We start from the raw sequence: 26,497 nt of genomic DNA on the forward strand, positions 1-26,497 counted from the left end.
AGGAGAAAGCAAATGTTCTTGGGCTCGGCCCCCGACCCCCGGGGCTCGGCCCCCGACGCTCCCGCCTCCGAGGCTCGGCCCTGACACTCCTGCCTATCTCGATTTCCCCCTCCAGACCTGCAATGCTGATCCGCGCTGCCCGACATTATGAAGGAGCGGAGCAGATCCTAATTCGCAGAGCGGTGATGTCTTCCTTCATGTTTGTATCTATTGATGATAAGGAGCTTCCGCCTCAGGGCCGGTGGGTGACTGCAGAGTGTCCGGCGCGCATCGATATGTCTGGTAAGTTACAGCAGTGTCCCCCATACTCGGTGCTATCAGCCCCGTACTCTTTTCCGTACATAGCACTTGTGACGTGGCGGCTGCTTGTTGGCAGGGGGCTGGAGCGACACTCCTCCCATCACATATGAGCATGGTGGTGCAGTGGTCAATGTGGCTGTGCTGGTGGATGGTAAGAGGCCAATTGGCGCCCGAGCTCGCCGGATACCGGAGCCCGTGCTGCGTCTGTACAGTAAGAGCGGCCCTGCAGGAGCAGAAATCCATCTGCAGCTGACTTGTGGGAGCCTCGATGATCTGCAGGATTACTGCCAGCCGCAGGCGCCAGGTGAGCAGGAGCAAACACTTTTCTGTGCCAAAATCGGCCCTCGCCGTCATATGACGCAATATTGTCTCTGTCTCCTAAGGAGCATTACTGAAAGCCGCATTCATCTGCTCGGGGACGGTGCAGCTGACGGGCGACAAGTCCTTGTCTCAACAACTCACTGTGCGCTATCGTGGCGGGTTTGAGCTGCAGACGTGGTCTGATCTCCCCCACGGATCCGGTCTGGGTAAATGAGAACTATTCATAATGATGTGTTTCACTGCAAGTCTTAGGACATCTAGGTATGAGATACACCGCGAGAAAGCACCCTCGCAGTGTGCAGCCCCCCGCAGAGCCCACCCCATAAGCTGTAGCAGTGCACAGGACACCGCAGTGTAACGCTCATCTTAAGGGTCCGTGTTGGTCTCATACCCCTCCTCTCTCGCAGGCACGAGCAGCATCCTGGCCGGGGCAGTAATGGCCGTGCTGTACGAGGCTTCTGGGCGGTCGGTGGATGCAGAATCCCTTCTCCATGCTGTTCTCCATCTGGAGCAGGTGCTCACCACAGGTATGTCCACTGTTGTGCACGTGTACCTCGGATTTGTGGCTCGTGCAGGATAACGCCGTCTCCTTCCTCGTGCCCTCGCCATCAGGTGGCGGCTGGCAGGACCAGGTTGGAGGACTGATTCCAGGAGTGAAGATCGGCCGCTCAGCTCCAGAACTTCCTCTTCGTGTAAAGGTCGAGCGGCTTCAGGTACCTGATGGGTTTTTGGAGACGATAAACCAACAACATCTGCTTGTGTACACGGGGAAGACGCGCCTGGCCCGCAACCTGCTGCAGGTAAGTGACCCGTATCTGTGCCACGCGCCTGTAGGGGGCAGCGGTGATGGGTGGGAAGTGAGATCTGTGTCCTCCTCAGGATGTGCTCCGCAACTGGTACGCCCGCCTCCCCGCCATCATGCAGAACGTGGACGCCCTGGTGACCACGGCCGAGCTCTGTGCAGAGTCCTTCCGCAGGGGTGAGACTGGAGGATAACCATTATACGGCTTATAGACAGCGGCTGCAGAATAACACGGGGGTGTCTGTCTGTCTACAGGGGACTTGCAGCTGCTTGGATGCTGTCTCTCCACATACTGGCGCCAGAAGAAGTGCATGGCCCCCGGCTGTGAGCCCCTGGCAGTACGGCGGATAATGGACACTCTGGAGCCGCATGTGCACGGGCAGAGTCTGGCGGGGGCGGGTGGAGGCGGCTATCTCTACGTACTGGCCAAGAAGCCAAACCAGAGAGACTTCCTGCAGAACTTGCTGGAGAGCACCCAGGTACGAGGCATCCCCCACCAGGGTTGGGAGCAGGTGGTCCGTCTGCTGGAGTGTGCAGATACCTCTGGGGTCACCCCTAAATCCAGCCCTGACCTCTGCTTATAGCTGTGGTCGCCTCTTCTGTTTTCTAGGGCCTGGAGAGATGCAGCGTCCACAGGGTACAAGTGGACACAGAGACCGTCACTGTCCGGCTGGAGTCTGATCAAGGCATGTGAGCGCAGCGGGGGCATCAGCCTGGGAGCGGATCCCAGCGGCAATCACTGCGTTAGTCGCACGATATGGCGCCATGTACGGACGGGACAAGTCGTCACGTGGATGTTATAGAGATTTATTGAGATAATGAAGGTGAAAGCTGCTCTCTCTGCAGGGAGCCGAGGGGCCGTTTTGCCCTGGTGGGGGCTGCTGATTCCTCCTCAGCTCTTTTTAGACCTGTCCTGTAGATTATATTTTCTTACCTAATCAATAAATGTCCCAGAATTTGTGATATACTGTAAAGCGCTGTCCCCCTGACATTTACAAGCCTCCAGTCTACCATGCCTGACCCGAAGGATGAGGACGCTCCGCACCGGCCATACACAAGCCCGACGTTATAGCCGCAAGCGTTTAATGTCTTCACTGCGGAAGTCCATACGTAAGGCCAGCACCTGGCGGATCTCAGCGGGTGTGAGGCGCCACGTCAGTGGGCCAGAGTTCGGACCCCAGTAATCCAAGATTTCCGTCACCTGTGAACACGGAGAGTGTGAGCGGTCAGGACACGGCACGGATGGGCCTGGCACAGGCCGCCTCACATTGCCACTTACCCGCTCCAGGTTCAGAATCGTTGCCATTTGGGACAAGCGAGCAAATTTATCCCGGATGGTCCATGTTGTAACCGTGGTCAGGTAAGCGATGAGAGAACGCAGCTCCTTGTCAAACTGCAGCCCACCAAGCTGTGAGGAGAGAGGAGCAGTAAGCCGGAGCGGACCCCCACATGTGACAACGTTGAGGACTATGGGTCTGTCTATAGGGGGCACAGGCATACGGCGTCCATCTTACCCTGCTGAATGTGGATTTTAAAACCACCTTCTCCAGCTCCAAGGCTATCAGACTGGTGAGCAGACTGGTGAGGTTCTCATAGCTGACGGGCGAGAGGCCGACCTACAGGGCGATACACACCGCTCAATAACCCTGCACTACCATCACCCGACAGGCGCAGGGTCCGGCCCAGCCGCACGAGGAGCGCCCACCTTAAACTCCGCCATCAGCTGCTCCAGGTTCACGATAAACTGCTGCACCCAGGGGTCGTTGGCTTCATAGTCATTAAATTCCTCCTGGGACACATAAGGGTAAGGGATGATTCACTTCGGTGGTCAGTCTCACGTCCCCCCGGTCTCTACAATCTCACCTCCTCAATGTTGTGGGACACAGACAGGAAAAGGTTAATCCACGGCTTTGCTTGTGGTTTAATGGCCGTAGTGTTCAGCTCCCCCAGACCTTCCTGTTTAGGAGAAATGGAGAAGTGTCACTGCCCCCCTGGCGTTACCTGTCCGCCAGGACCCCCGGACTCACCTGGAGGAGGTCTCGGAATTTGTTTGATACAGAGGCCATATCTGAGAGGCAGCTGTCGATCTTTGCCTTCGCTTGGTCTCCTCCGAGGTCCTGACTAAACAGCTTTCTGCAGTCATTCTGGAACATGGCGGAACATTTACCGGTCACACGGGAACGCAGCGAGGGGCACACGTCACTACAGCCTTACGGGTCTGATATATAGTCACATGTATCACTGCACAGAACGTCGGGCTGGCCGGCCGCTATACAGCATGTGTGTGATGAGCGCCCAGTGCGTCCCGCAGCCCACCTGCCTGAGCCGGAGTGGGGGATAAAGACCATGGCTGCCAGCTGTAGAAGGTATAGGGCTACAGGCGTCTTTCCTGCCCAGCCGCAGCCTCCTTGGCCCCAGTGTAAACTCGTCCTCTTACCTCCAGATTCTTCTTTAGGGTCATAATATTCTCACTGCAAACTTCCACATTGTTCAGACTGACCTGGAACAGGCAACAAGACTGAGCAGTGACAATGGCTGATCCCATCCCCCAGACTCAGCATCATACCAGGAAGGACATCTTGGCCTCGTCGTTAGTCTCGATGCCCTTGGTATCAAACTTGCCCTGCTGCAGGCTGCTGTGCACGATGCTGACGGCGCTGGTCACGCCGCGCTGGATGTCCTGTAAGGTGGTGGCCGGGAAGCCCATCCGCAGCTTGTTACACAGGACCTCCCTGCAATCGATGGCAGATGCCTGACATGAGGGCGACCAGACCCCGCAATGCACGAATCAGATCACGGCATTAATGTCCCTACACTCACCTGAAGTCAGACTCCATCATGGTTGTCGACAGGTTAATCATGGCGCAGAGACAATCAGTACTGGAGCTGGACAGCGCCCGCCCAATGCATTTCTTCACTATGTAGAACACGTCGTCCACCATGCTGGATATCAGCTGCCCCCGGTCACACGTGTCCATGGCCACTGCCTACACACAGGGTAAAGCACGACCTTAAACAGCATCGTACCAGGCCTCAGCTCATTCCCAGTGCCACCAGTGCTCCCAGCAGGCCGGTCCACTCCTCAGTAATATCCCCTATATCCATAGTGCATGCCCCCCTTATTCCTCCCGGGTGTCGCCATGTACCTTGTTGACGGACTCCCTCATGTAGTATTCCTCCATGGTGATGTAGTATCCGATCAGCTCCTGCATGGAGCGGCTCAGGAGGCAATGCTTCAGCAGCTTGTCCAGGTTTTGCTGATGTTCTGGAAAGAAAGAATCAGAATGGTGAGGCTGAGAATGACAGCGCCGAGGCCAGGAGAGACAAGGACAGGAGTGACAGCGCCGAGGCAGGGAGTGACAAGGACAGGAGCGACAGCGCCGAGGACAGGAGTGACAGCGCCAAGGCAGGGAGTGACGAGGACAGGAGTGACAGCACCGAGGCTGGGAGTGACGAGGACAGGAGCGATAGCGCCGAGGCCAGGAGAGACGAGGACAGGAGCGACAGCGCCGAGGCCAGGAGAGACAAGGACAGAAGCGACAGCGACGAGGCCAGGAGAGACAAGGACAGGAGCGACAGCGCCGAGGCCAGGAGAGACAAGGACAGGAGCGACAGCGCCAAGGCCAGGAGAGACAAGGATAGGAGCGACAGCGCCGAGGCCAGGAGAGACAAGGACAGGAGTGATAGCGCCAAGGCCGGGAGAGACGAGGACAGGAGCGACAGCGCCGAGGCCGGGAGTGACGAGGATAGGATCGACAGCGCAGAGGTTGGGAGAGATAAAGGTGGACGGCGTCGAGGCCGGGAGCGACAAGGTCAACAGTGAAAGCACCGAGGACGAGAGTGACGAGGTCAACAGTGACAGCACCGAGGACGAGTGACGAGGTCAACAGTGACAGAGCCGAAAACGAGAGTGACGAGGTCGACAGTGACAGCACTGAAGACGGGAGTGACAGCACTGTGGAAAGGAATGATGGTACTGAGCTCAGCATCATCCACTCCATCTCCTGATATTGGAGGCTTTGTCTATGTTCACACTGGTGTCATGGTTTCCATCTACTGCAGGAGTTATAATGTGGTTCTGGATACACCACATGATGGACCCAGAACTAATAATGGGAAACTTACAGAATCCGTGCCACATATAATGCTGCAAAGTAAGAAAACCCAACAGGGACCCCGGATGCAAATGTGAGCACAACGTTACACAGTTACACCCCAGACATTGGGCTGAATTGTGAATTGACCTTGTTTTACGTCCTCCGCTGCCACGGAGTCTCCAACCTCAAAGTCTGACGTGATGCGGCGTTTAATGAAGCGGAGATAGAGCTCTGTCCGGGCGCTCATCAGAGTCACCTCAGCCAGGATGGGGTCCAGGTCCCTGTATATTACACAACACACTACAATCACTTCTTGAGAATTGGAGGCTCAGACTCCATCACCTGACGGACACTCACCGGGGCTCGATCTTGTCAGCGGATGAAGCTCGGATGATGCAGCTCTGCACCCGCTGGAACTACAGGAAGAGTGGTCACACCAAGAATCACCATCATCACCCCCACTAATCACCTCACAGCCGAGACCCTCCTCACCAGCGGCCATCACACCTCACCTTCCTCTGGTAGTCTCTCTGCTGTACAAACTTATCCACCACTTTCTCCACCTGTCGGTCGCACTCAGCCTGCAGGTGTTTAATAAGCATGTAGAGGCGGCCGGGCCCGTAGTACGTCTCCAGAATGGGCTGATGAGTCTCCACTATACGGGCGATACCTGAAAGACAGAGGTACTGATGAGCAGCAGGCCAGTACGAAGCTGTGCAGGAACGTCCCTGCCTGGCCTCTATATCACCATAACATTATAATAAGTCCAGAGCAGCTGTGCCAGAGCCCGATGCAGCCGGAGAAAGAACCGCCCTGTGTACGCAGCCGGAGAAAGAACCGCCCCCGTGTGCGCAGCCGGAGAAAGAACCACCCTGTGTGCGCAGCCAGAGAAAGAACCGCCCTGTGTACGCAGCCGGAGAAAGAACCGCCTCGCGTGCACAGCTGGAGAAAGAACCGCCCCTGTGTGCGCAGCCGGAGAAAGAACCGCCCCTGTGTGCACAGCCGGAGAAAGAACCGCCCCTGTGTGCACAGCCGGAGAAAGAACCGCCCCTGTGTGCGCAGCCGGAGAAAGAACCGCCCCTGTGTGCGCAGCCGGAGAAAGAACCGCCCCTGTGTGCGCAGCCGGAGAAAGAACCGCCCCCGTGTGCGCAGCCGGAGAAAGAACCGCCCTGTGTGTGCAGCCAGAGAAAGAACAGCCCTGTGTACGCAGCCGGAGAAAGAACCGCCTCGCGTGCGCAGCTGGAGAAAGAACCGCCTCGCGTGCGCAGCTGGAGAAAGAACCGCCTCGCGTGCGCAGCTGGAGAAAGAACCGCCTCGCGTGCGCAGCTGGAGAAAGAACCGCCTCGCGTGCGCAGCTGGAGAAAGAACCGCCCCTGTGTGCGCAGCCGGAGAAAGAACCGCCCCTGTGTGCACAGCCGGAGAAAGAACCGCCCCGTGTGCGCAGCCAGAGAAAGAACCGCCCCCGTGTGCGCAGCCGGAGAAAGAACTGCCCCGTGTGTGCAGCCAGAGAAAGAACCGCCCCCGTGTGAGCAGCCGGAGAAAGAACCGCCCGGTGTGTGCAACTGGAAAAAGAACCGCCCCGTGTGTGCAGCCGGAGAAAGAACCGCCACAGTGTGCGCAGCTGGAGACAACCGCCCTCGTGTGTACAGCCGGAGAAAGAACCGCCACCGTGTGCGCAGCCAGAGAAAGAACCGCTACCGTGTGCGCAGCCAAAGAAAGAACCGCCACCGTGTGCGCAGCCAAAGAAAGAACCGCCACCGTGTGCGCAGATGGAGAAAGAACCGCCACCGTGTGCGCAGATGGAGAAAGAACCGCCACCGTGTGCGCAGCCAGAGAAAGAACCGCCACCGTGTGTGCAGATGAAGAAAGAACCGCCACCGTGTGCGCGTTGTCTACAAGTGGGGGCAGCTCAGAGACGCGCTGCTCTGTACTCACCTTCAAACAGCAGGGTAAGGGTATCTGCAAATAAGAGAGATGCCCGATGCTCACTGCCCTCCGAGGCCAAAGCCAGCGCCAAGTTCTCTTCAGCCTTCTTAGCTACCTGCAAAGCAGAGGATGAGATCAGCTGGAGACACTGGCTGGGGGGGACAGGTGAAGGGGCTGCAACTGGGAGGGAAAGGAGCAGGGAAGGGAGGAGAGGCAACATGGGTGAGGCGAGGGCAGGCGGGACAGACAGGAGAGGCCTGGGCAGGCGCGACGGACGGGAGAGGCCTGGGCAGACGCGACGGACGGGAGAGGCCTGGGCAGGCGCGACGGACGGGAGAGGCCTGGGCAGGCGCGACGGACGGGAGAGGCCTGGGCAGGCGCGACGGACGGGAGAGGCCTGGGCAGGCGCGACGGACGGGAGAGGCCTGGGCAGGCGCGACGGACGGGAGAGGCCTGGGCAGGCGCGACGGAAGGAGGAGGCGACGGCAGGGGGAACAGACGGGGGAGGCTACGGCAGGGTGAGCGGACTGGGGGAGGCGGCGGCTGGCTGAAGAGAGATGCAGCAGAGATTTAGGGTAGGAGACAAATTCTCACCTGCTGACACAGGTACGCAGAGAACTTGCTGATTCCCTCCTCGTGCAGCCCCAGCAGTGGGAAGATCTTGAAGAATCTTTCCACCTGGGGAAGGTCCCCGGCTTTAGTTGCTGAATCAAACTTCTCGCTGACCAGAACCTTCAGCTGCTTCTCTGCCTCCTGTAGGAGCTGTAGGTTGGCGTCGATCATGCTGCCTAGAGCACAGTGCGGAAAGATGAGAACGAGACGCCGGCGCCTCCTGGAGTCACAGCGACGGTGGAGAGAGGCCGAGCTGCTGTACATTCATATATATATATATATACTACTTAGGGTGTATATACATTACCAGAGAAAAGTTTGGACACCCCAGTTCATGCAGTGGTTTCCTTGTTCTTACTGGAATGTGCACATTATAACACCTATAAATATGAAACAGCAACCAAAGATTTTTTGACTAAAATATAAATTTTATTATAAACATAATAATAACAATATTAAAATGAAGGAAAGGACCACCAGGTGGCAATAGTTTTTATTTTTTAATAATCATTAATACATAATGTGTATCTTATATATTTTTCCGCTTTGTACATGGCGGTGTTTTCATATATATCACTGTGTTTATTTGCTCACTCTAACTATGTGCACTTCACAGTATAGACTTGCCCTTTATGGGGTGGTATTTTTATCACATATTCACATACTTACCTGGCTCCGACCCATCCCCTTATTTTCGATCACGTGATTGGTGTTTTTGATTCAGGCGCTAGGCTTTGTGACTCTAAACTGTCGTCATCTCCGGTCATGTGACGCGCTCCATGGAGACGCGTCCCTGGTTTCCGGTAGATGACGGCGGTGTTACCATGCATGGTAATTCAGTCTCTCCGTCAATTTGTCGATTTGCACGATGCACTTTTTCTGATTGGTCCCTTTGGATTTATAATGCGATGCGACAGGCTCACCTTCAGTCTCCCTCGTCAAAGCTGAAGCGAAACGCGCATTGGGCCGTGCGGGTTTATCATCAGGGTATGTTTGACCATGGAAACATTGCATATGATTATGTTTGGTGCACCTTATCATTATTAGGTCTTATTTATCTATTTGTTCCCCTCCTTTATATTCATTGTGAATGGGATGTTGTTATATTTATTTGAGGGCCTATTATTTATTTATATATTTTTTACATATGCACAGTGTTCACTTTATGCTGGGTACTTACCCGATATATGCACTTTATACTGAACTATGAACACGTAGTGCAATATAATTTATTTGGTACACCTGTAGTATTAATTTGGATACATGCACAACGTTCACTTTATTTTCCATTTTGTTACATGTAATACAATATGAAATGAGAACAGTGAAATGAAAGGAAATATACCTCAACTTTAATTAATATATTTTTTTATGGTGAGGTTTATATGTCCATGGTATGATTTTTGTTTATCCTAGAAATTAATTGTCTAATATAATTTACTATACATACTCTTTGACGATATCCTGCACTCTATTGCCACCTGGTGGTCCTTTCCTTCATTTTAATATTGTTATTATTATGTTTATAATAAAATTTATATTTTAGTCAAAAAATCTTTGGTTGCTGTTTCATATTTATAGGTGTTATATATTTGTATAGATACACGACCACATATATATAGTTATTTTTGGTGTGGAATGTGCACATTGTAGATTCAGACAGAGAGCAGCAAAACCAAAACAAGGAGAAAAGAAACAGGCAGACTGCGCCCTCAGACTCGTTCTCTGCCCCCTCAGACTCCTCCTGAGCCCCCACAGACTCCTCCTGCGCCCCCTGTTGTGCTCCCCTCAGCTTCTCTCAGCAGCTTCATCGGTCATCACCTGGAGTGGCTCCAAAGAACGGATCCAGAGATCACGTGTGGGATCCCTGGCCTCCAGAACCACTGACCTCACCCAATAGAGGAGTGCAGGCAAAGGGCCCAACAAGCGCTCAGCTCCACCGGGAAATCCCTCACGACTGCTGGACAAAATAATGAGGGTGGTAAAGCCATCATCAGAGTAACATGGAGGAATCGGAGGGGTAACAGGTGTTGCTGTGCTCCTCGTTTCCTACCTGCGCCCCCTCAGACCCCTGCTGTGCTCCTGGTTTCCTTCCTGCACCCGCTCGGACCCCTGCTGTGCTCGTTTCCTACTTGCACCCCCTCAGACCCCTCCTGTGCTGTTTCCTACCTGTGCCCCCTCAGACCCCTCCTGTGCCCCCTCAGACACCTGCTGTACTTGTTTCCTACCTGCGCCCCCTCAGTCCCCTGCTGTGCTCATTTCCTACCTGCGCCCCCCTCAGACCCCTGCTGTGCTCCTAGTTTCCTACCTGAGCCCCCTCAGACCCCTGCTGTGCTCGTTTCCTACCTGCGCCCCCTCAGACCTCTCCTGTGCCCCCTCAGACCCCTGCTGTACTTGTTTCCTACCTGCGCCCCTCAGACCACTGCTGTGCTCGTTTCCTACCTGCGCCCCTCAGACCACTGCTGTGCTCCTCGTTTCCTACCTGAGCCCCCTCAGACCCCTGCTGTGCTCCTCGTTTCCTACCTGCGCCCCCATTGCTTGTATGTACTACTATGCAATTAATAAAGAGTTTAAGAAAACCACAGTAAGGACGGGTGCGGCTGGACTCGGGGTCAGTGAGTCTGGACATGGCTGAGTGTGCACACATCACCTTCTCGCCCCTGGCGGCTCAGCTCGATGACGGACTTGTCCAGGCACAGGTAGCGGTGGATGTGCGCAGCTGCCTGCTCGTATTCCTCGCTCTTAAGCGCTGTCTGAACGCCGTCCATACAGAACTTGAGATCCAGGATGTCGTCCGCTCGCTGAATGGCCTGATACAGCCGGCACTGCGGAGAAGACTCGGGGTGTCAGTCTCCACCATCCACCACAGGATGGCGCTGAGCACACTGCATCGGCCCCCCACGTACTGTGCACAGGGGCCGACAGACACGGGGGTAAGAACCAGGCAATCCGGACTTCACTAGAGAGACACGTGAGCCCAGCACCATCGGGGGGAAACAGACCACCGTATACTGGAGGATATCAAACGATGTAACAGCAGAACAGGGACTGCAGCTCTGGTGGTGATTGGAGGACAAGGAATGGTGTAACAGAATAGTGAGTGCAGCTCTGGTGGTGACTGTAGGATAAGGTGTGGCGTACTGCAGGTAGTGACCATTGCTGTTATATATATGTATATATATATATATATATATATATATATAAAAAGAGAGAGAGAGAGAGAGAGAGAGAGAGAGAGAGAGAGAGAGAGAGAGAGAGAGAGAGAGAGAGAGAGAGAGAGAGAGAGATCTATAGATATATATATATATATATATATATATATATATATATAGACAGACATAGATATATATATATATATATATATATATATATATATATATATATATATATATATATATATATATATATATATATATATACTCTCGTACACGGGGCGGCCTACCTTGGCTAGGTCGAGCTGCCGCACTTTGCTGCTGACGTTCTCGGCCAGGTTGCAGGTGAAGATGATCATGCCGGACAGTTGCTGGGCGTCTCCGTCTATCAGCTGCAGGTTCGGCCTGGGTGAATGATTGAGGGTGGTCAGAGGTAGACTGCAGGATTGTAGGGGAGCGGACTGACAGCGCGTAGGGTCTGCAGGATGACTGCCCCCCATGTATACGTACCCCATCCGCTGTAAGGACAGCATCTTTTTCTCTACTGCCCCCTGCTGTCCGAGCAGCACCTTCAGCTCTGCTTCAACCTGCACCTGTAAGAGAGAGGCAGCAGATCCCCGGAATTACTGTACAGGGCGATATATACGGCAACAGTCCTCTGTGGGGTCCCTGACACTATAGAGGCTCCTCCTGTCACTGACACTATAGAGGATCCTCCCGTCACTGACAGTATAGAGACTCCTCCCGTCACTGACACTATAGAGGATCCTCCCGTCACTGACACTATAGAGGCTCCTCCCGTCACTGACACTATAGAGGCTCCTCCTGTCACTGACATTAGAGGCTCCTCCCGTCACTGACACTATAGAGGATCCTCCCGTCACTGACACTATAGAGGCTAGGCTTCTCCTGTCACTGACACTATAGAGGATCCTCCCGTCACTGACACTATAGAGGATCCTCCCGTCACTGACAGTATAGAGGATCCTCCCGTCACTGACACTAGAGGATCCTCCCGTCACTGACACTATAGAGGCTCCTCCTGTCACTGACATTAGAGGCTCCTCCCGTCACTGACACTATAGAGGATCCTCCCGTCACTGACACTACAGAGGATCCTCCCGTCACTGACACTATAGAGGCTCCTCCTGTCACTGACATTAGAGGCTCCTCCCGTCACTGACACTATAGAGGATCCTCCCGTCACTGACACTATAGAGGCGAGGCTTCTCCTGTCACTGACACTATAGAGGATCCTCCCGTCACTGCCACTATGGAGGCTCCTCCCGTCACTGACACTATTGTTCTGCCCTTCCTAATGAAGGACAGGGGTTCGTCCAAGCATTAAAGTTTCACTGCTATAGTTTGGTTTTGCTGTGTTATAGCACCACCCAGTGGTGGATAAATTTATTACCTGTGTTTTTCTTAGTAATCATTAGAGTGTTGCATTCTTGGTTGCACCAAAGCATCATGGGATAGGGGAATTCCCCATTTTTCTCTCTGTGTATTTTCCTGTACACTCCTGTTAATCTGCTGTGTTGGAACTACTTCACTTACTTGCCACCCTGGTTAGTTTATCCGGTAAGATTGCTATCCCTGTTCCTGCAATATAGTGTTCTATAGAATGTGATTACTGTATAGCAACTAGTACCTGGGAAATCTATTATCTGTCAGTTACTGTATGTAGTTGCATGTAGAAGTTGCATCATCCTGTATGCTTTCCCTGCTAGTTATAAGTATCAGTTGTGCTGTTATTTGCCCAATACTTACCCAAATCATTTGTATTCTTATAGTTTTACCGCATTTCAATACCTGTTACCAATAAACAAGTTAGACTACAGAGAACAGTCTGCTTATTTTGGAAGACAGAAGTGGTTTATGCTGTATGTTGGATCACACACCGTATCAACGTGTATGAAGACAGAACAACTATAGAGGATCCTCCCGTCACTGACACTATAGAGGCTCTTCCCGTCACTGACACTATAGAGGCTCCTCCTGTCACAGACACTATAGAGGCTCCTGTCACTGACACTATAGAGGCTCCTTCTATCACTGACACTATGGAGGCTCCTCCTGTCACTATAGAGGCTCCTCCTGTCACTGACACTATAGAGGTCCCTCCCGTCACTAACACTATAGAGGATCCTCCCGTCACTAACACTATAGAGGATCCTCCCGTCACTAACACTATAGAGGATCCTCCCGTCACTGACACTATGGCGGCTCCTGTCACTGACACTACAGAGGCTCCTCCCGTCACTGACACTATAGAGGCTCCTCCTGTCACTATGGAGGCTCCACCTGTCACTAACACTATAGAGACTCCTCCTGTCACTGACACTATAGAGGCTCCTCCTGTCACTGACACTATAGAGGCTCCTCCCATTACTGACACTATGGCGGCTCCTGTCACTGACACTATAAAGGCTCCTCCCGTCACTGACACTATAGAGGCTCCTCCCATCACTGACTATAGAAGCTCCTCCTGTCACTGACACTATAGAAGCTCCTCCTGTCACTGACACTATAGAGGCTCTTCCTGTCACTGACACTATAGAGGCTCCTCCTGTCACTGACACTATAGAGGATCCTCCCATCACTGACACTATAGAGGATCCTCCCGTCACTGACACTATAGAGGATCCTCCCGTCACTGACACTATAGAGGCTCCTCCTGTCACTGACACTATAGAAGCTCCTCCTGTCACTGACACTATGGAGGCTCCACCTGTCACTGACACTATAGAGACTCCTCCTGTCACTGACACTATAGAGGCTCCTCCCGTCACTGACACTATAGAGGCTCCTCCCGTCACTGACACTATAGAGGCTCCTCCCGTCACTGACACTATGGAGGCTCCTCCTGTCACTGACACTATAGAAGCTCCTCCTGTCACTGACACTATAGAGGCTCTTCCTGTCACTGACACTATAGAGGCTCCTGTCACTGACACTATAGAGGATCCTCCCGTCACTGACACTATAGAGGCTCCTCCTGTCACTGACACTATAGAAGCTCCTCCTGTCACTGACACTATGGAGGCTCCTCCTGTCACTGACACTATAGAGGCTCCTCCCGTCACTGACACTATAGAGGCTCCTCCTGTCACTGACACTATAGAGGCTCCTCCTGTCACTGACACTATGGATCCTCCCGTCACTGTCCGTCTCGGGGTCCCTCGCCCTCCTCCCGTCACCTCCTCCGCACACAGCCGCGTGTACGCCTCCTCCAGCTCCTGCAGGTCGGTGAGGGAGCGGATTCGGTCCATGCTGAGCGCGGATCCCCCGTCTCCTTGGTAACTCGCTGAGGCGGCCATGTTGTAGGACACGTCACTTCCGGCCCCGGGCCCTCGCTCGAGCTTCACTTCCGGTGTCCTGCAGAGCCGGGCTGTCCTCGTGCTGCCGGTGACCAGAGCTGGCGGCGGGTGTGTGCGCACTGAGCTACGTGGACATCCGGGAGCACAGGCACGGGCGGCCCGGGCTAGGGAGGTGGTGAAGGCGGCGGGATCAGCACAGGCCGGGCAGCTGTGTGGAGACCTCCGGAGTGTGAGCGCCGCGAAATGGCGGCAGAGTGATCCGCGCACGGCAATCCGCCTGTAATCTCCGCCATCCGCCCGAACCGCGCCCCGACACCGGGTGAGGAGAGGGCCGGGGGCAGTGCGGGGTGTCGGGGCCGGCCGGGTAATGTGAGGAGCGAGGCCGTGCGGCGGGGATACCCGTCAGGGTCGGGCGCGCGCCTCTATTCCCCCCCCCCCCCCCGTTGGGCCGCGCGCCTCTATTCCCCCCCCCCCCCCCCGTTGGGCCGCGCGCCTCTATTCCCCCCCCCCCCCCCCCGTTGGGCCGCGCGCCTCTATTCCCCCCCCCCCCGTTGGGCCGCGCGCCTCTATTCCCCCCCCCCCCCCCCCCGTTGGGCCGCGCGCCTCTATTATACCCCCCCCCGTTGGGCCGCGCGCCTCTATCCCCCCCCCCGTTGGGCCGCGCGCCTCTATTCCCCCCCCCCCCGTTGGGCCGCGCGCCTCTATTCCCCCCCCCCCCCCCCGTTGGGCCGCGCGCCTCTATTATACCCCCCCCCCTCGTTGGGCCGCGCGCCTCTATTCCCCCCCCCCCCCCCTCGTTGGGCCGCGCACCTCTATTCCCCCCCCCCGTTGGGCCGCGCACCTCTATTCCCCCCCCCCCCCGTTGGGCCGCGCGCCTCTATCCCCCTATGTTGGGCCGCGCGCGTCTATCCCCCCCTCTGTTGGGCCGCGCTCCCATGTCCCCACCCCCTCCTTTGGGCCGCGTGCTCCCCTGTCCCCTCTCCCTCCTTTGGGCTTCGTGCTCCCCTTTCCCCTCCTTTGGGCCATGCACGCTCCCCTTCCCCCCTCTCCTACATTGCTCACTCCCCTATCCCCCCCTCTCTCCTACGCTGCACTCTCCGCTATCCCCCCCCCCCCTCTCCTACGCTGCACACTCCTCTATCCCCCTACCCATCCTTTGAGCCGGGCGCGCTCCCCTACTCTCTCCTCTCTCCTACGCTGCACGCTCCCCTATCCCCTCCATTGGGCCGCACGCTCCCCTATCACCCCCCCCCCCCCCTCTCTCCCGGGCCGCGCTCTCCCCTATCCCCCCCCTCTCTCCCGGGCCACGCTCTCTCCTTCCATGATGAGTCCTCATGTCTCTTCTCTGACACGGTGGCTGGAGATGACTGACCTCTGAGCGGTGGGCGGTGGTTGTGTGGCTGCGCGGTGACATTACCAGCTGTCGCCGGTTGTAACGCTTCTTCCTGGTTTCCAGCTCTCCTGTTCTCCTCGTGTCGCTGACCTGGAGCCGCTGCCGCCATGTTCCTCTATAACCTGACCCTGCAGAGAGCCACCGGCATCAGCTTTGCCATCCACGGGAACTTCTCAGGTAACGTCCCCGGCCGCCGTGTATCCCGGTGATCGGCGCCGTCCAGCCTCTGAGGCCGGTGTGGCGGTGCTTGCCTCACACCCCTCTGGAGATTGCTCACTCAGCGGCGCCCCCTGCGGTTTCCCATCGTCTGTTCTCTTGTCCAGGAACTAAACTCCAGGAGATCGTTGTTTCCCGGGGGAAGATCCTGGAGCTGCTGCGCCCTGATGCCAACACGGGGAAGGTGCACACGCTGTTGACGGTGGAGGTGTTCGGCGTCATCCGTTCGCTCATGGCTTTCCGTCTGACCGGCGGCACCAAGGATTATATAGTGGTGGGCAGCGACTCGGGCCGCATCATCATCCTGGAGTACCACCCATCCAAGAACATGTTCGAGAAGATCCACCAGGAGACTTTCGGGAAGAGCGGCTGCCGCAGGATTGTGCCCGGGCAGTTCTTGGCGGTGGACCCCAAGGGCAGAGCTGTGATGATAAGTGAGTAGTTCCCTGGGGGTCTCCTCCCTAGGCTGGAGCGTTCTAAGGACCCCTTTATTCAGGCTGGGCTCTCATCATTATACAGCAGGTTGGCCATGATTGGTGGCGTCTCTTCCATCTGACCCATTGTCCCTTCATGTGACTGTGCGGTGATGGTGTTGCGGTGTGCAGCCCCCCGGGGTGTCTGAGGTGCCCGCTCCTCACCCCTCTCTATTTTCAGGCGCCATAGAGAAGCAGAAGCTGGTCTACATCCTGAACAGAGACGCTGCTGCCCGGCTCACCATCTCCTCCCCGCTGGAGGCTCACAAGGCCAACACCCTGGTGTACCACGTGGTGGGGGTGGACGTTGGCTTTGAGAACCCCATGTTTGCCTGCCTGGAGATGGACTATGAGGTGAGATGGATGCTGCGGGTGGTGCTCCTGCTCTGCGCTCTGTATGACGAGTCCTCATGTCTCTTCTCTGACTCTGCTGGAGAGAGCTGTGTTGCTGACGCTGAGCTGCCTCGGGCCTTTGTACCGTGCGCCAGGATTTGGTTCTTTGCTCTAGACAGGATTTGTTTTCTTTGTAGGAGGCCGATAATGACCCTACGGGGGAAGCGGCCGCCAACACCCAGCAGACCCTGACCTTCTACGAGCTGGATCTGGGTCTGAATCACGTGGTGCGGAAGTACAGCGAGCCGCTGGAGGAGCACGGCAACTTCCTCATCACAGGTGAGACCACCCAGAGCATCAAGGTGTCCAATCACTGCATGTGCGGTGGTGCAGTGCCTGCGCGGGGTTCCTGACGATCGTTGGGTGACTGTCGGGGTGCGGTTGCCTCAGCGTCTGACACCTTCTCACGCCTCTCCCTTGCAGTTCCCGGCGGCTCGGATGGCCCCAGCGGCGTGCTGATCTGCTCCGAAAACTACATCACATACAAGAACTTCGGCGATCAGCCGGACATCCGCTGTCCCATCCCGAGGAGGAGGGTGAGTGTCGAACGTGCCGCCGGCTTTCCTGGCAGCCGTTAATGATGAATTCTCATGTCTCTTCTCTGACCCTATTCTGGAGAGGAAGTGAAGCCCCTGATTCCAGCCGGCCCTCCGGGATCATCACTAATTTCTTGCTATAAACTCTCCTGACACTTTCTTTTCTCTGCGCAGAACGACCTGGACGACCCCGAGCGAGGGATGATCTTCGTCTGCTCCGCCACACACAAAACCAAATCCATGTTTTTCTTCTTGGCGCAGACAGAGCAGGGAGACATCTTTAAGATCACGCTGGAGACAGACGAGGACATGGTGAGGAGGGTGCCAGAAATGGGAGGCCTCCGAGGAGCAGGGTGTGACGCCATCCTCTCACCCTCTGCACCTTTTCCCTCAGGTTACAGAAATCCGGCTGAAATACTTTGACACTGTTCCGGTGGCCTCAGCAATGTGTGTCCTGAAGACCGGCTTCCTTTTTGTGGCTTCAGAGTTTGGGAACCAGTAAGTGTCAGCACTGCATGTCGGGGAGGGGGGACGAGGTGCGTACACGCTCTGCTGTGTGGGGGGATGACGTGCGTACACGCTCTGCTGTGTGGGGGGACGACATGCGTACGCGCTCTGCTGTGTGGGGGGACGACATGCGTACGCGCTCTGCTGTGTGGGGGGACGACATGCGTACGCGCTCTGCTGTGTGTGGGGGGATGGCGTGCGTACGTGCTGTGTGGGGGGATGGCGTGCGTACGTGCTGTGTGGGGGGATGGCGTGCGTACGCGCTCCGCTGTGTGGGGATGGCGTGCATGCTCCACTGTGTGGGGGGACGGCGTGTTCACTCTGCTGTACGGTACTCACTGCTCATCTCTCCTCCAGTTACCTGTACCAGATCGCTCACCTGGGGGATGACGATGAGGAGCCAGAGTTTTCCTCTGCCATGCCCCTAGAAGAGGGAGACACTTTCTTCTTCCAGCCTCGTCCTCTGAAGAACCTGGTGCTGGTGGATGAGCAGGACAGTCTGTCCCCGATCATGTGCTGCCAGGTAAGTAGCGGCCGCACCTGGTGAGGTTGGTGCTTCTCCTGAGGACCCTACCACTTTCTGTCCTTTCTTTAGATTGCTGACTTGGCCAATGAGGACACTCCTCAGCTGTACGTGGCTAGTGGCCGGGGGCCGCGCTCCTCTCTCAGGGTCTTGAGACACGGACTGGAGGTATGATGTGGTCTCGTCTTCCCTTCTGCCTTGTTCTGTGTCTCGCTGATGAATTGTCATGTCTCTTCTCTGACCGCCATCATGGAGAAGATGTTAGATTCTGATGGTCACTGCCCGGTAAAGTCCGTGGAGGAGCGAGATCCTTCCAGGACACTGATCGCTTGTTTTGTCTTTTCAGGTCTCTGAAATGGCCGTCTCAGAGCTGCCCGGTAACCCCAATGCTGTGTGGACGGTGCGGAGACATATTGAAGGTTGGTAGTGCGGCCCCTCTATAGTGCTGGTGGGGAGGGGGCTGCATGTGTGAGGGTGATGGCCGTACCACCCCAGCTCTGGAGACTGCGTTGTCATCATTCCTTCTCTCTACTGGGGTCCTGCTAGTGACCAGCCTGTCCTCTGTAGTACTGATGTGTGGTCCTCCCGAGCGCAGCGTCTGCTGTGAGGGGTCCCTGTGGTACTGATGGGTGGTCCTCCCGAGTGCAGCGTCTGCCTTAGGTGAGGGGTCCCTGTGGTACTGATGGGTGGTCCTCCCGAGTGCAGCGTCTGCCTTAGGTGAGGGGTCCCTGTGGTACTCATGGGTGGTCCTCCCGAGTGCAGCGTCTGCCTTAGGTGAGGGGTCCCTGTGGTACTCATGGGTGGTCCTCCCGAGTGCAGCGTCTGCCTTAGGTGAGGGGTCCCTGTGGTACTGATGGGTGGTCCTCCCGAGCGCAGCGTCTGCTGTAGGTGAGGGGTCCCTGTGGTACTGATGGGTGGTCCTCCCGAGTGCAGCGTCTGCCTTAGGTGAGGGGTCCCTGTAGTACTGATGGGTGGTCCTCCCGAGTGCAGCGTCTGCTGTAGGTGAGGGGTCCCTGTAGTACTGTTGGGTGGTCCTTGCAGGGCCCCGGCGGTGACGCTGGCCGGTCCCGCTTCTCACCTGTCGCCATTGGCTCGTACTAACGCTGGCTGGTACTTGGTGATACTCTCCCAATACCGAGCCTCTGTTTTTCTTCCACAGGTGGCTGCTGGTGGAGGTGGTGCTGGTATAACCCCCCTCCACACACGCAGGTGTGTATCCCTCCTGATGTCTCCTCGCTATTCGCCCGCCGTGCACCCACCACATACCATAGCGCTCGAGTAGGATTGTTCTAGTACTTGTGTGTTTACCTCTTAAGGGGCTTTTACACGGCCGGGTCGGCGTGAGCGACTGTTAATGACGCTGATCCTGCCGTGTGAACAGGCTCCAGAGCACAACTCTCGCTCATCGGGTGAAGCCGTCTTTTCTGCAGCATCTTTGTTCTCGGCGGTGCACCGTGCTGTGGTCGGCTTTCTGCCGAGAGCCATGGCCACCGGTGGATTACAGATCACTTATTGCATCGTTCGTGTCACCAGTGGGTCCATGTGAGCCGGACCCTTAGACTTGGGGTTCCTCATGAAGTGCAGGCTTCTTGTACGGAGCAGATTTGTTCCAGGTGGTGCCCACGTGAGCCGTGGCAGAGCGGACCACCATCCCACGTGGCATCGGTGTGTCTGGCACCAGCTGGATCTCCTGCCTTTCTCACTTCATATCAGCTGAATCTGGAGATCTTTCTTATATTTTGGGGCAGAGGGATCCAGCTTGGAGGGAACACCCGGGAACCAACAAAACGGCGTCATTCATTTTCCACAGGGTTTCCTCCTTCGTCTTTCTTTCAGCCATAGGGTTAGGGACATGCCAAACTGAGCTGTACTCTCTCTCTGGTCGTCTGCAGCAGTGATGTCTCCTCGACATCGCTGCAGCCAGTCACTGTGTAGCAGCTCATCCAATGAAGAGGGTGCAAATGGCTGAGGTCAGTGATTGTCTGCAGTGGAGACAAATCCCTGGACCCAGGGAGGGTGAGCAGATCACATTTATTCTGCATGTCTCTGATCCTCTGACCAGCATGTAGACTAGAGGACAAACCCCTTTATGTGAGAGCTGACATCATGGCTCCTGTTGGCAGCTTTCTCCTTTGTGTAGGATCTCTGCTTCCGGTCATTGTCCGGTGGCTGACATGTGCCATCTTGTCCCCAGCACGATGTGGTTCTGTTTATTGGGGCTTTGGTAGGATCTTTGCTTCCGGTCATTGTCCGGTGGCTGACACGTGCCACCCTGTCCCCGGTACGACGTGGTACTGTATATTGGGGCTTTGTGTAATGGGCCCTGTACCCGATGGATAAGTTACTGGTCAGCAAGCAGAATATCCTGAATGTACGGATCCGAGGTCTGGGGGTCTGCGTCTAATCACCGGTCTCCGCTCACCTTCCCTCTTACAGACGAGTATGACGCCTACATCATCGTGTCCTTCGTGAACGCCACACTGGTGCTGTCTATCGGGGAGACGGTAGAAGAAGTGACAGATTCTGGCTTTCTGGGAACAACCCCGACCCTGTCCTGCTCTCTGCTGGGTGAGGACGCCTTGGTCCAGGTAGGTACTGATGATGGGGCATTGCAGGATGGGATGTGCCGCAGATGACGGATGTTACCCGAGATCTTGTGCTTTCAGGTCTATCCCGATGGGATCCGCCACATTCGAGCAGACAAGAGGGTGAACGAGTGGAAGACGCCAGGGAAGAAGATGATTGTGAAGTGTGCGGTGAACCAGCGGCAGGTGGTGATCGCTCTGACAGGGGGCGAGCTGGTCTACTTCGAGATGGACCCTGTAAGTGTCGGCTCTCTTCACAGCAGCTTGCGTTCTCCTGGATTCCCACCTCATCGTTCTTCACGTCTCTCCTCAGTCGGGACAGCTAAACGAGTACACGGAGAGGAAGGAGATGTCGGCGGACGTGGTGTGCATGAGCCTGGCCAACGTGCCCCCCGGGGAGCAGCGCTCCCGCTTCTTGGCCGTAGGACTGGTGGATAATACCGTCCGGATCATCTCTCTGGACCCGTCGGTAAGGCGGCGGCCATGTCTGTGCTTGTTGGCTCTCCTGGCACCTGCCATTGTGTAACGCTCGCCCTCCTCCTGACAGGACTGTCTGCAGCCGCTCAGTATGCAGGCGCTCCCCGCACAGCCCGAGGCCCTGTGTATCGTGGAGATGGGGGGTGCGGAGCGGCAGGACGAGCTCGGGGAGCATGGCTCCATTGGATTTCTCTATCTCAACATTGGGCTGCAGGTGAGATGTCAGCGGGGTCTTGATTCCGTCTTGGGTGGGATGTAAGGCTTCGTCTGTCTTGGTGGGGGGTGTAAGGCCTCGTCTGTCTTGGTGGGGGGTGTAAGGCCTCGTCTGTCCTGGTTGGGGGTGTAAGGCCTCGTCTGTCCTGGTTGGGGGTGTAAGGCCTCGTCTGTCCTGGTGGGGGGTGTAAGGCCTCGTCTGTCCTGGTGGGGGGTGTAAGGCATCGTCTGTCTTGGGTGGGGGGGTGCAAGGCCTTGTCCGTCTTGGGTGGAGGGTGTAAGGCCTTGTCCGTCTTGGGTGGGGGTGTAAGGCATCGTTGCTACGTGTGACGTGATCCTCAATCTCTACAGAACGGAGTGCTGCTCCGGACCGTGCTGGATCCCGTCACCGGCGACCTGTCCGATACCAGAACTCGTTATCTCGGGTCCCGTCCGGTCAAGTTGTTTCGTGTGAGGATGCAAGGACAAGAGGCTGTAAGGAGGCGATACTGATCGTGGGGCGGCGGGGGCTGCATTTCTCTTCCGGGGGTGATATGAACCCTCTGCTCCTGTGTGCAGGTCCTGGCCATGTCCAGCCGTTCGTGGCTCAGTTATTCCTACCAGTCTCGTTTCCACCTCACCCCCCTCTCTTATGAGACCCTGGAGTACGCGTCTGGCTTCGCCTCTGAGCAGTGTCCAGAGGGCATCGTGGCCATATCCACCAACACCCTGAGGTAAGAGCCGACGCCATCGAGTGCTCAGTCGTGCGTCACAGCCTGAGGGTTTGTGGGGTCTCCGCCTGTGACACCTTACACTGCGGCAATGGTGGAACAGGTGTCTAAGCCCAACATTGCCTTTATTGTCCCCAAGCATTAACGCAGGGGTCCATATCTAAGATTTAAGGTCCGTATCATATCAGAGGGTCCGGCACTCGCAGGATCGTGTCTAGTGAGGTTGTGGTCCGTACAATGTTCCTGTTTGTCCCCTGACAGGATTTTAGCGCTGGAGAAGTTGGGCGCGGTGTTTAACCAGGTGGCGTTCCCCCTTCAGTACACGCCACGAAAGTTTGTGATCCATCCTGAGAGTAACAACCTGATTATCATAGAGACGGACCACAACGCCTACACAGAGGCCACCAAGGCCCAGCGCAAGCAGCAGATGGCCGAGGTAAGCTTCCAGCAGGTGTGACCACCCTTCTCGGGCAAGGACTGTGCCGTGACCCCCAGATTGCCAATGATTCTTGTAGGAAATGGTAGAAGCCGCCGGAGAGGACGAGCGAGAGCTGGCTGCAGAGATGGCGGCTGCTTTCCTCAATGAGAACCTGCCAGAGTCCATCTTTGGAGCTCCGAAAGCTGGGAACGGTCAGTGGGCGTCTGTGATCCGGGTGATGAACCCCATCCAGGGGAACACGCTGGACCTGGTGCAGCTGGAGCAGAATGAGGCCGCGTTCAGGTGAGGGTGACTTCTGCTCCTGGTCGGGGGTACCTGATACTTCTGTATGAGGCTAATGTACGGTTATCACTGGCAGCGTGGCAGTGTGCCGCTTCAACAGCACTGGAGATGACTGGTACGTCCTGGTCGGCGTGGCCAAGGACCTTATCCTGAACCCCCGCTCTGTGGCCGGAGGACTGGTGTATACGTACAAGCTGGTGAACAGTGGCGAGAAGCTGGAGTTTATGCACAAGGTTTGTGGGGGCACAAGGGGTGGGCACCGGCCGTCCGCTCCTGAACTGTCAGTATCTAAGTGTACTTTTACATTGAAGACCCTCGTAGAGGAAGTTCCAGCCGCCATCGCTCCTTTCCAAGGTCGAGTCTTAATAGGAGTTGGGAAACTGCTGAGAGTTTATGATTTAGGGAAGAAGAAGCTCCTGAGGAAATGTGAAAACAAGGTGCGTACGCATGCAGTCCCCTGGCCCGCGAGAGCGCCTGCCGTCCCCCCTGGCCCGAGAGAGCGCGCCCGTTGTCCCCCCGCCTGGCCGTGGCTCATACGGTTAGTCTCCTTGTCCATTCACAGCACATCGCCAACTTCATTGTGGGCATCCAGACCATCGGGCAGCGCGTCATCGTGTCCGACGTGCAGGAAAGCTTCATCTGGGTGCGCTACAAGCGCATTGAGAACCAGCTGATCATTTTCGCTGACGACACGTATCCTCGCTGGGTCACCAACTCCTCGCTGCTGGACTACGACACGGTCGCTGGCGCTGACAAATTTGGAAACATCTGTGTGGTGAGAAACAGACGGCCGGTGTGTAGCGACTGTGTCCTTGCTGATAGCCCCCTGCAGATGTTCAGTGTGGGGGGCCGACTGCAGGGTCCGTGTCTGTACATATGTACAGTTGTCGCTGCGGACGCTGCTCATCACTCTCTCCATCCGCTGCAGGTCCGGCTGCCCCCCAATATAAATGATGATGTTGATGAAGATCCGACTGGTAACAAGGCGCTGTGGGACAGGGGGCTGCTGAACGGGGCCTCTCAGAAGGTGATGTACATGTGGAGGAAGCTGCTGCAGCGCCTCTTGTCAATCCTGTTCTCACCAATCCTCCATCCCATAGGCAGAGGTGATAATGAACTATCACGTAGGTGAGACGGTGCTGTCACTGCAGAAGACGACGCTCATCCCCGGGGGCTCGGAGTCTCTGGTCTACACCACCTTATCGGGGGGCATCGGCATCCTTGTCCCATTTACTTCCCATGAGGTGAATGTTTTTTATCGCTCGAGATCTCAGGAGGGAGCACGGCATCGGACGTAAAGCACTCGCTCATGGCCGCCGCCGTGCTGTCAGTAAGCTGATGTGAATGAGAATCTCATACTGATGGTGGCCGGGGGTCTGCAGTTCTGTAGGGGGGCCCAAGGCTCTGTGCTGGGGTGTTGTGGGGCCGGGGCTCTATACAAGGGGGTATGGAGGCCGCGGGGGGCTCTGGGCCTTGAGGGGAGGCTGTGGGCTCTGTGCCGGGGGGGGGGGTGTGGAGGCTGCGGGGGGCTCTTGGCCTTGAGGGAGGCTGGGGGGGGTGTGGAGGCTGCGGGGGGCCCTGGACCCTGTTTGATTTGTGAAACTTGTCCAGGACACTGATGAATCTTTCTCTCCACAGGATCATGATTTCTTCCAGCATGTAGAGATGCACCTGCGCTCGGAGCATCCCCCCATCTGCGGGCGAGACCACCTTAGCTTCCGCTCCTATTACTTCCCTGTGAAGGTAGGTGGTGGTCTTCTCTTCCCAAGTCCAGGCGATGACTGACATCGGCCTCTGGGGTCTCCCGTCCGCCCAGGAGCACAGTCTGGGCCTGTGACTGCAGGATCAGACCACCCATAGCTTGTCTGTAACTGTGGAGACGCATAGCTCTGCCCCGTCGCTGCATGTGACCTGTCGCCTCTTCTACCCCCAGAATGTAATCGATGGAGACTTGTGTGAACAGTTCAACTCCATGGAGCCCATGAAGCAGAAGAGTGTGGCCGAGGAGCTGGACCGAACGCCTCCTGAGGTGTCCAAGAAGCTGGAAGACATCCGCACTCGCTACGCCTTCTAATGAGGCCCGGGTCTTTCTGGCTCATGGTGGGGGTCCGGACTTGTGGCGGGGGGTCCTGGGCCCGGGGGCTAAGGCTGGAGCGCACCTGGCTTCGGTGACTTTCTCCGTATTCGGCTCGTGATTTCTCGTGGAACTCTGTAAATACTTTTTGTAAAAAATTTTTTTTTTTTAATGTTCTTTGTCAGATAGTTGAGCGGCCGCACAGATGCGGCACAATAAACGCGGTTTTCTATCTGCTGTGTACAGTGCTCCTGTATGTGGGGCGGTTGATGGCGCACGGATCTGCGGTCAGGTTGGCGGCAGTCAGTTTACGACGTACCTTCTGCTAGTACTATGTAGGTAACTGCTATTTTGGCGATTGCTGGGTATCGTACGGAGTCTGCGGCTGAGGTGATGAAATCCTGCGTCCCGGGGTAAAAATACTCGGCCTCATGTTATTTACAGAGGAGCCTTAAGTCACCTTTCCTTTATGGTGATCATATGATCCGTCTGCCAGACGGTGATAAATATATCCAGCTATAGGACGCAGCCAGAGACGGACACCGTGTGCTTACAGGTTCTATATACAGTATGTACCCAGGAGGGCCGACGGCTCCGGGGTCCGCACACAGCGTCGTCACAATATGATGAAATGCAGACTCTACCCCAGAGCTGCACTCACTATTCTGCCAGCAGTTCTGTTTTGCTCTGGTGTTGTCTATTAGAGCTGTGCCCCTGCATGCTGACAGTTTCCAGTGACCTGCGGAGTGCCGGCTGCACGTGGTTTCGTGTTGTGACGCACATCTGCTCGGGGCTCACACTCCGCACACGTTGACCTCGTGCGTGTCACCTGAGCAGGCGGCTCTGTGTCGCCCCCACCCTGCGCCGTCCTGGAGATGTCACATCGGATATTTAACCCCTGCCAGCATGCGAGTCCAGGGCTACACGAGGCCAATCTCCAGACATCGCACGCAGTGGTCTGGATGCAGACTGACCATCCTTCCTACTCCAGTCACTCCCAGAGCTGCATTCACAAGGAGGCCTGGATGACTTAGGAGCTGGAGGTTCCTGCCTGATGGTGTCAATGTATCGCAGTGCATGGAGCGTTATGGCACACTCGGTACATCTGAATGATGAATATTGATGTTATTCTGTGCCAAGTTTTGG

At 56.0% G+C, this 26,497-nt stretch overlaps 3 protein-coding genes across 7 annotated transcripts in view; 2 read left to right on the forward strand and 1 right to left on the reverse strand.

Moving 5' to 3' along the window:
* FCSK (fucose kinase) overlaps nt 1–2,388 on the forward strand; it is a 33,426-nt gene extending 31,038 nt beyond the window's left edge. For both annotated transcript variants that reach the window (XM_077288933.1, XM_077288934.1), the window contains exons 17-24: nt 116–282; nt 377–604; nt 684–827; nt 1,029–1,148; nt 1,234–1,421; nt 1,501–1,600; nt 1,679–1,902; nt 2,034–2,388. In XM_077288933.1, the coding sequence (XP_077145048.1) occupies nt 116–282; nt 377–604; nt 684–827; nt 1,029–1,148; nt 1,234–1,421; nt 1,501–1,600; nt 1,679–1,902; nt 2,034–2,117 (1,255 nt within the window). In that variant the 3' untranslated portion in view covers nt 2,118–2,388. The remainder of the gene's footprint in view (nt 1–115; nt 283–376; nt 605–683; nt 828–1,028; nt 1,149–1,233; nt 1,422–1,500; nt 1,601–1,678; nt 1,903–2,033) is intronic.
* On the reverse strand, nt 2,217–14,595 carry COG4 (component of oligomeric golgi complex 4). 2 transcript variants are annotated; one of them, XM_077288936.1, is made up of 19 exons: nt 14,411–14,595; nt 11,721–11,803; nt 11,501–11,615; nt 10,709–10,883; nt 8,041–8,234; nt 7,456–7,561; nt 6,033–6,190; nt 5,878–5,936; nt 5,668–5,801; nt 4,570–4,688; nt 4,244–4,410; nt 3,990–4,155; nt 3,861–3,923; nt 3,451–3,567; nt 3,287–3,379; nt 3,129–3,212; nt 2,938–3,039; nt 2,703–2,831; nt 2,217–2,624 (listed from the first exon to the last, which is right to left on the reverse strand). In XM_077288936.1, the coding sequence occupies exons 1-19, from the start codon at nt 14,528–14,530 to the stop codon at nt 2,490–2,492; spliced, it is 2,319 nt and encodes a 772-aa protein (XP_077145051.1). In that variant the 5' UTR covers nt 14,531–14,595; the 3' UTR covers nt 2,217–2,489. The 2 variants fall into 2 exon arrangements, with proteins under 2 accessions (XP_077145051.1, XP_077145050.1); XM_077288935.1 differs by having other exon boundaries at nt 14,422–14,551.
* A 19-nt stretch (nt 14,596–14,614) lies between these two features.
* SF3B3 (splicing factor 3b subunit 3) lies at nt 14,615–25,592 on the forward strand. Of its 3 annotated transcripts, none has more exons than XM_077288932.1 (26): nt 14,615–14,638; nt 15,987–16,100; nt 16,247–16,573; nt 16,794–16,966; nt 17,143–17,284; nt 17,429–17,541; nt 17,716–17,853; nt 17,936–18,039; nt 18,406–18,571; nt 18,644–18,739; nt 18,918–18,990; nt 21,008–21,159; nt 21,238–21,393; nt 21,470–21,625; nt 21,704–21,847; nt 22,198–22,320; nt 22,405–22,559; nt 22,818–22,992; nt 23,072–23,277; nt 23,354–23,510; nt 23,589–23,714; nt 23,840–24,052; nt 24,206–24,304; nt 24,378–24,521; nt 24,916–25,020; nt 25,211–25,592. In XM_077288932.1, the coding sequence occupies exons 2-26, from the start codon at nt 16,031–16,033 to the stop codon at nt 25,349–25,351; spliced, it is 3,654 nt and encodes a 1,217-aa protein (XP_077145047.1). In that variant the 5' UTR covers nt 14,615–14,638; nt 15,987–16,030; the 3' UTR covers nt 25,352–25,592. The 3 variants fall into 3 exon arrangements, with proteins under 3 accessions (XP_077145047.1, XP_077145046.1, XP_077145045.1); XM_077288931.1 differs by lacking the exon at nt 14,615–14,638 and adding an exon at nt 14,658–14,678; XM_077288930.1 differs by lacking the exon at nt 14,615–14,638 and adding an exon at nt 14,711–14,849.
* Nucleotides 25,593–26,497: the final 905 nt, after the last annotated feature.

Source organism: Ranitomeya variabilis, chromosome 2, assembly GCF_051348905.1.
Source record: "Ranitomeya variabilis isolate aRanVar5 chromosome 2, aRanVar5.hap1, whole genome shotgun sequence".
NCBI lineage: Eukaryota > Metazoa > Chordata > Amphibia > Anura > Dendrobatidae > Ranitomeya > Ranitomeya variabilis.

Coding starts and splice junctions, on each gene's coding strand:
- COG4 (XM_077288936.1), bottom strand. CDS start 14,530: ATGGCCGCCTCAGCGAGTTACCAAGGAGACGGGGGATCCGCGCTCAGC. Junction 11,616..11,720: donor CTGTCCTTACAGCGGATGGG/GTACGTATACAT, acceptor TCATTCACCCAG/GCCGAACCTGCAGCTGATAG. Junction 4,411..4,569: donor TGAGGGAGTCCGTCAACAAG/GTACATGGCGAC, acceptor CCCTGTGTGTAG/GCAGTGGCCATGGACACGTG.
- SF3B3 (XM_077288932.1), top strand. CDS start 16,031: ATGTTCCTCTATAACCTGACCCTGCAGAGAGCCACCGGCATCAGCTTT. Junction 18,040..18,405: donor GCTTCAGAGTTTGGGAACCA/GTAAGTGTCAGC, acceptor TCTCTCCTCCAG/TTACCTGTACCAGATCGCTC. Junction 18,740..18,917: donor TCTTGAGACACGGACTGGAG/GTATGATGTGGT, acceptor TTGTCTTTTCAG/GTCTCTGAAATGGCCGTCTC.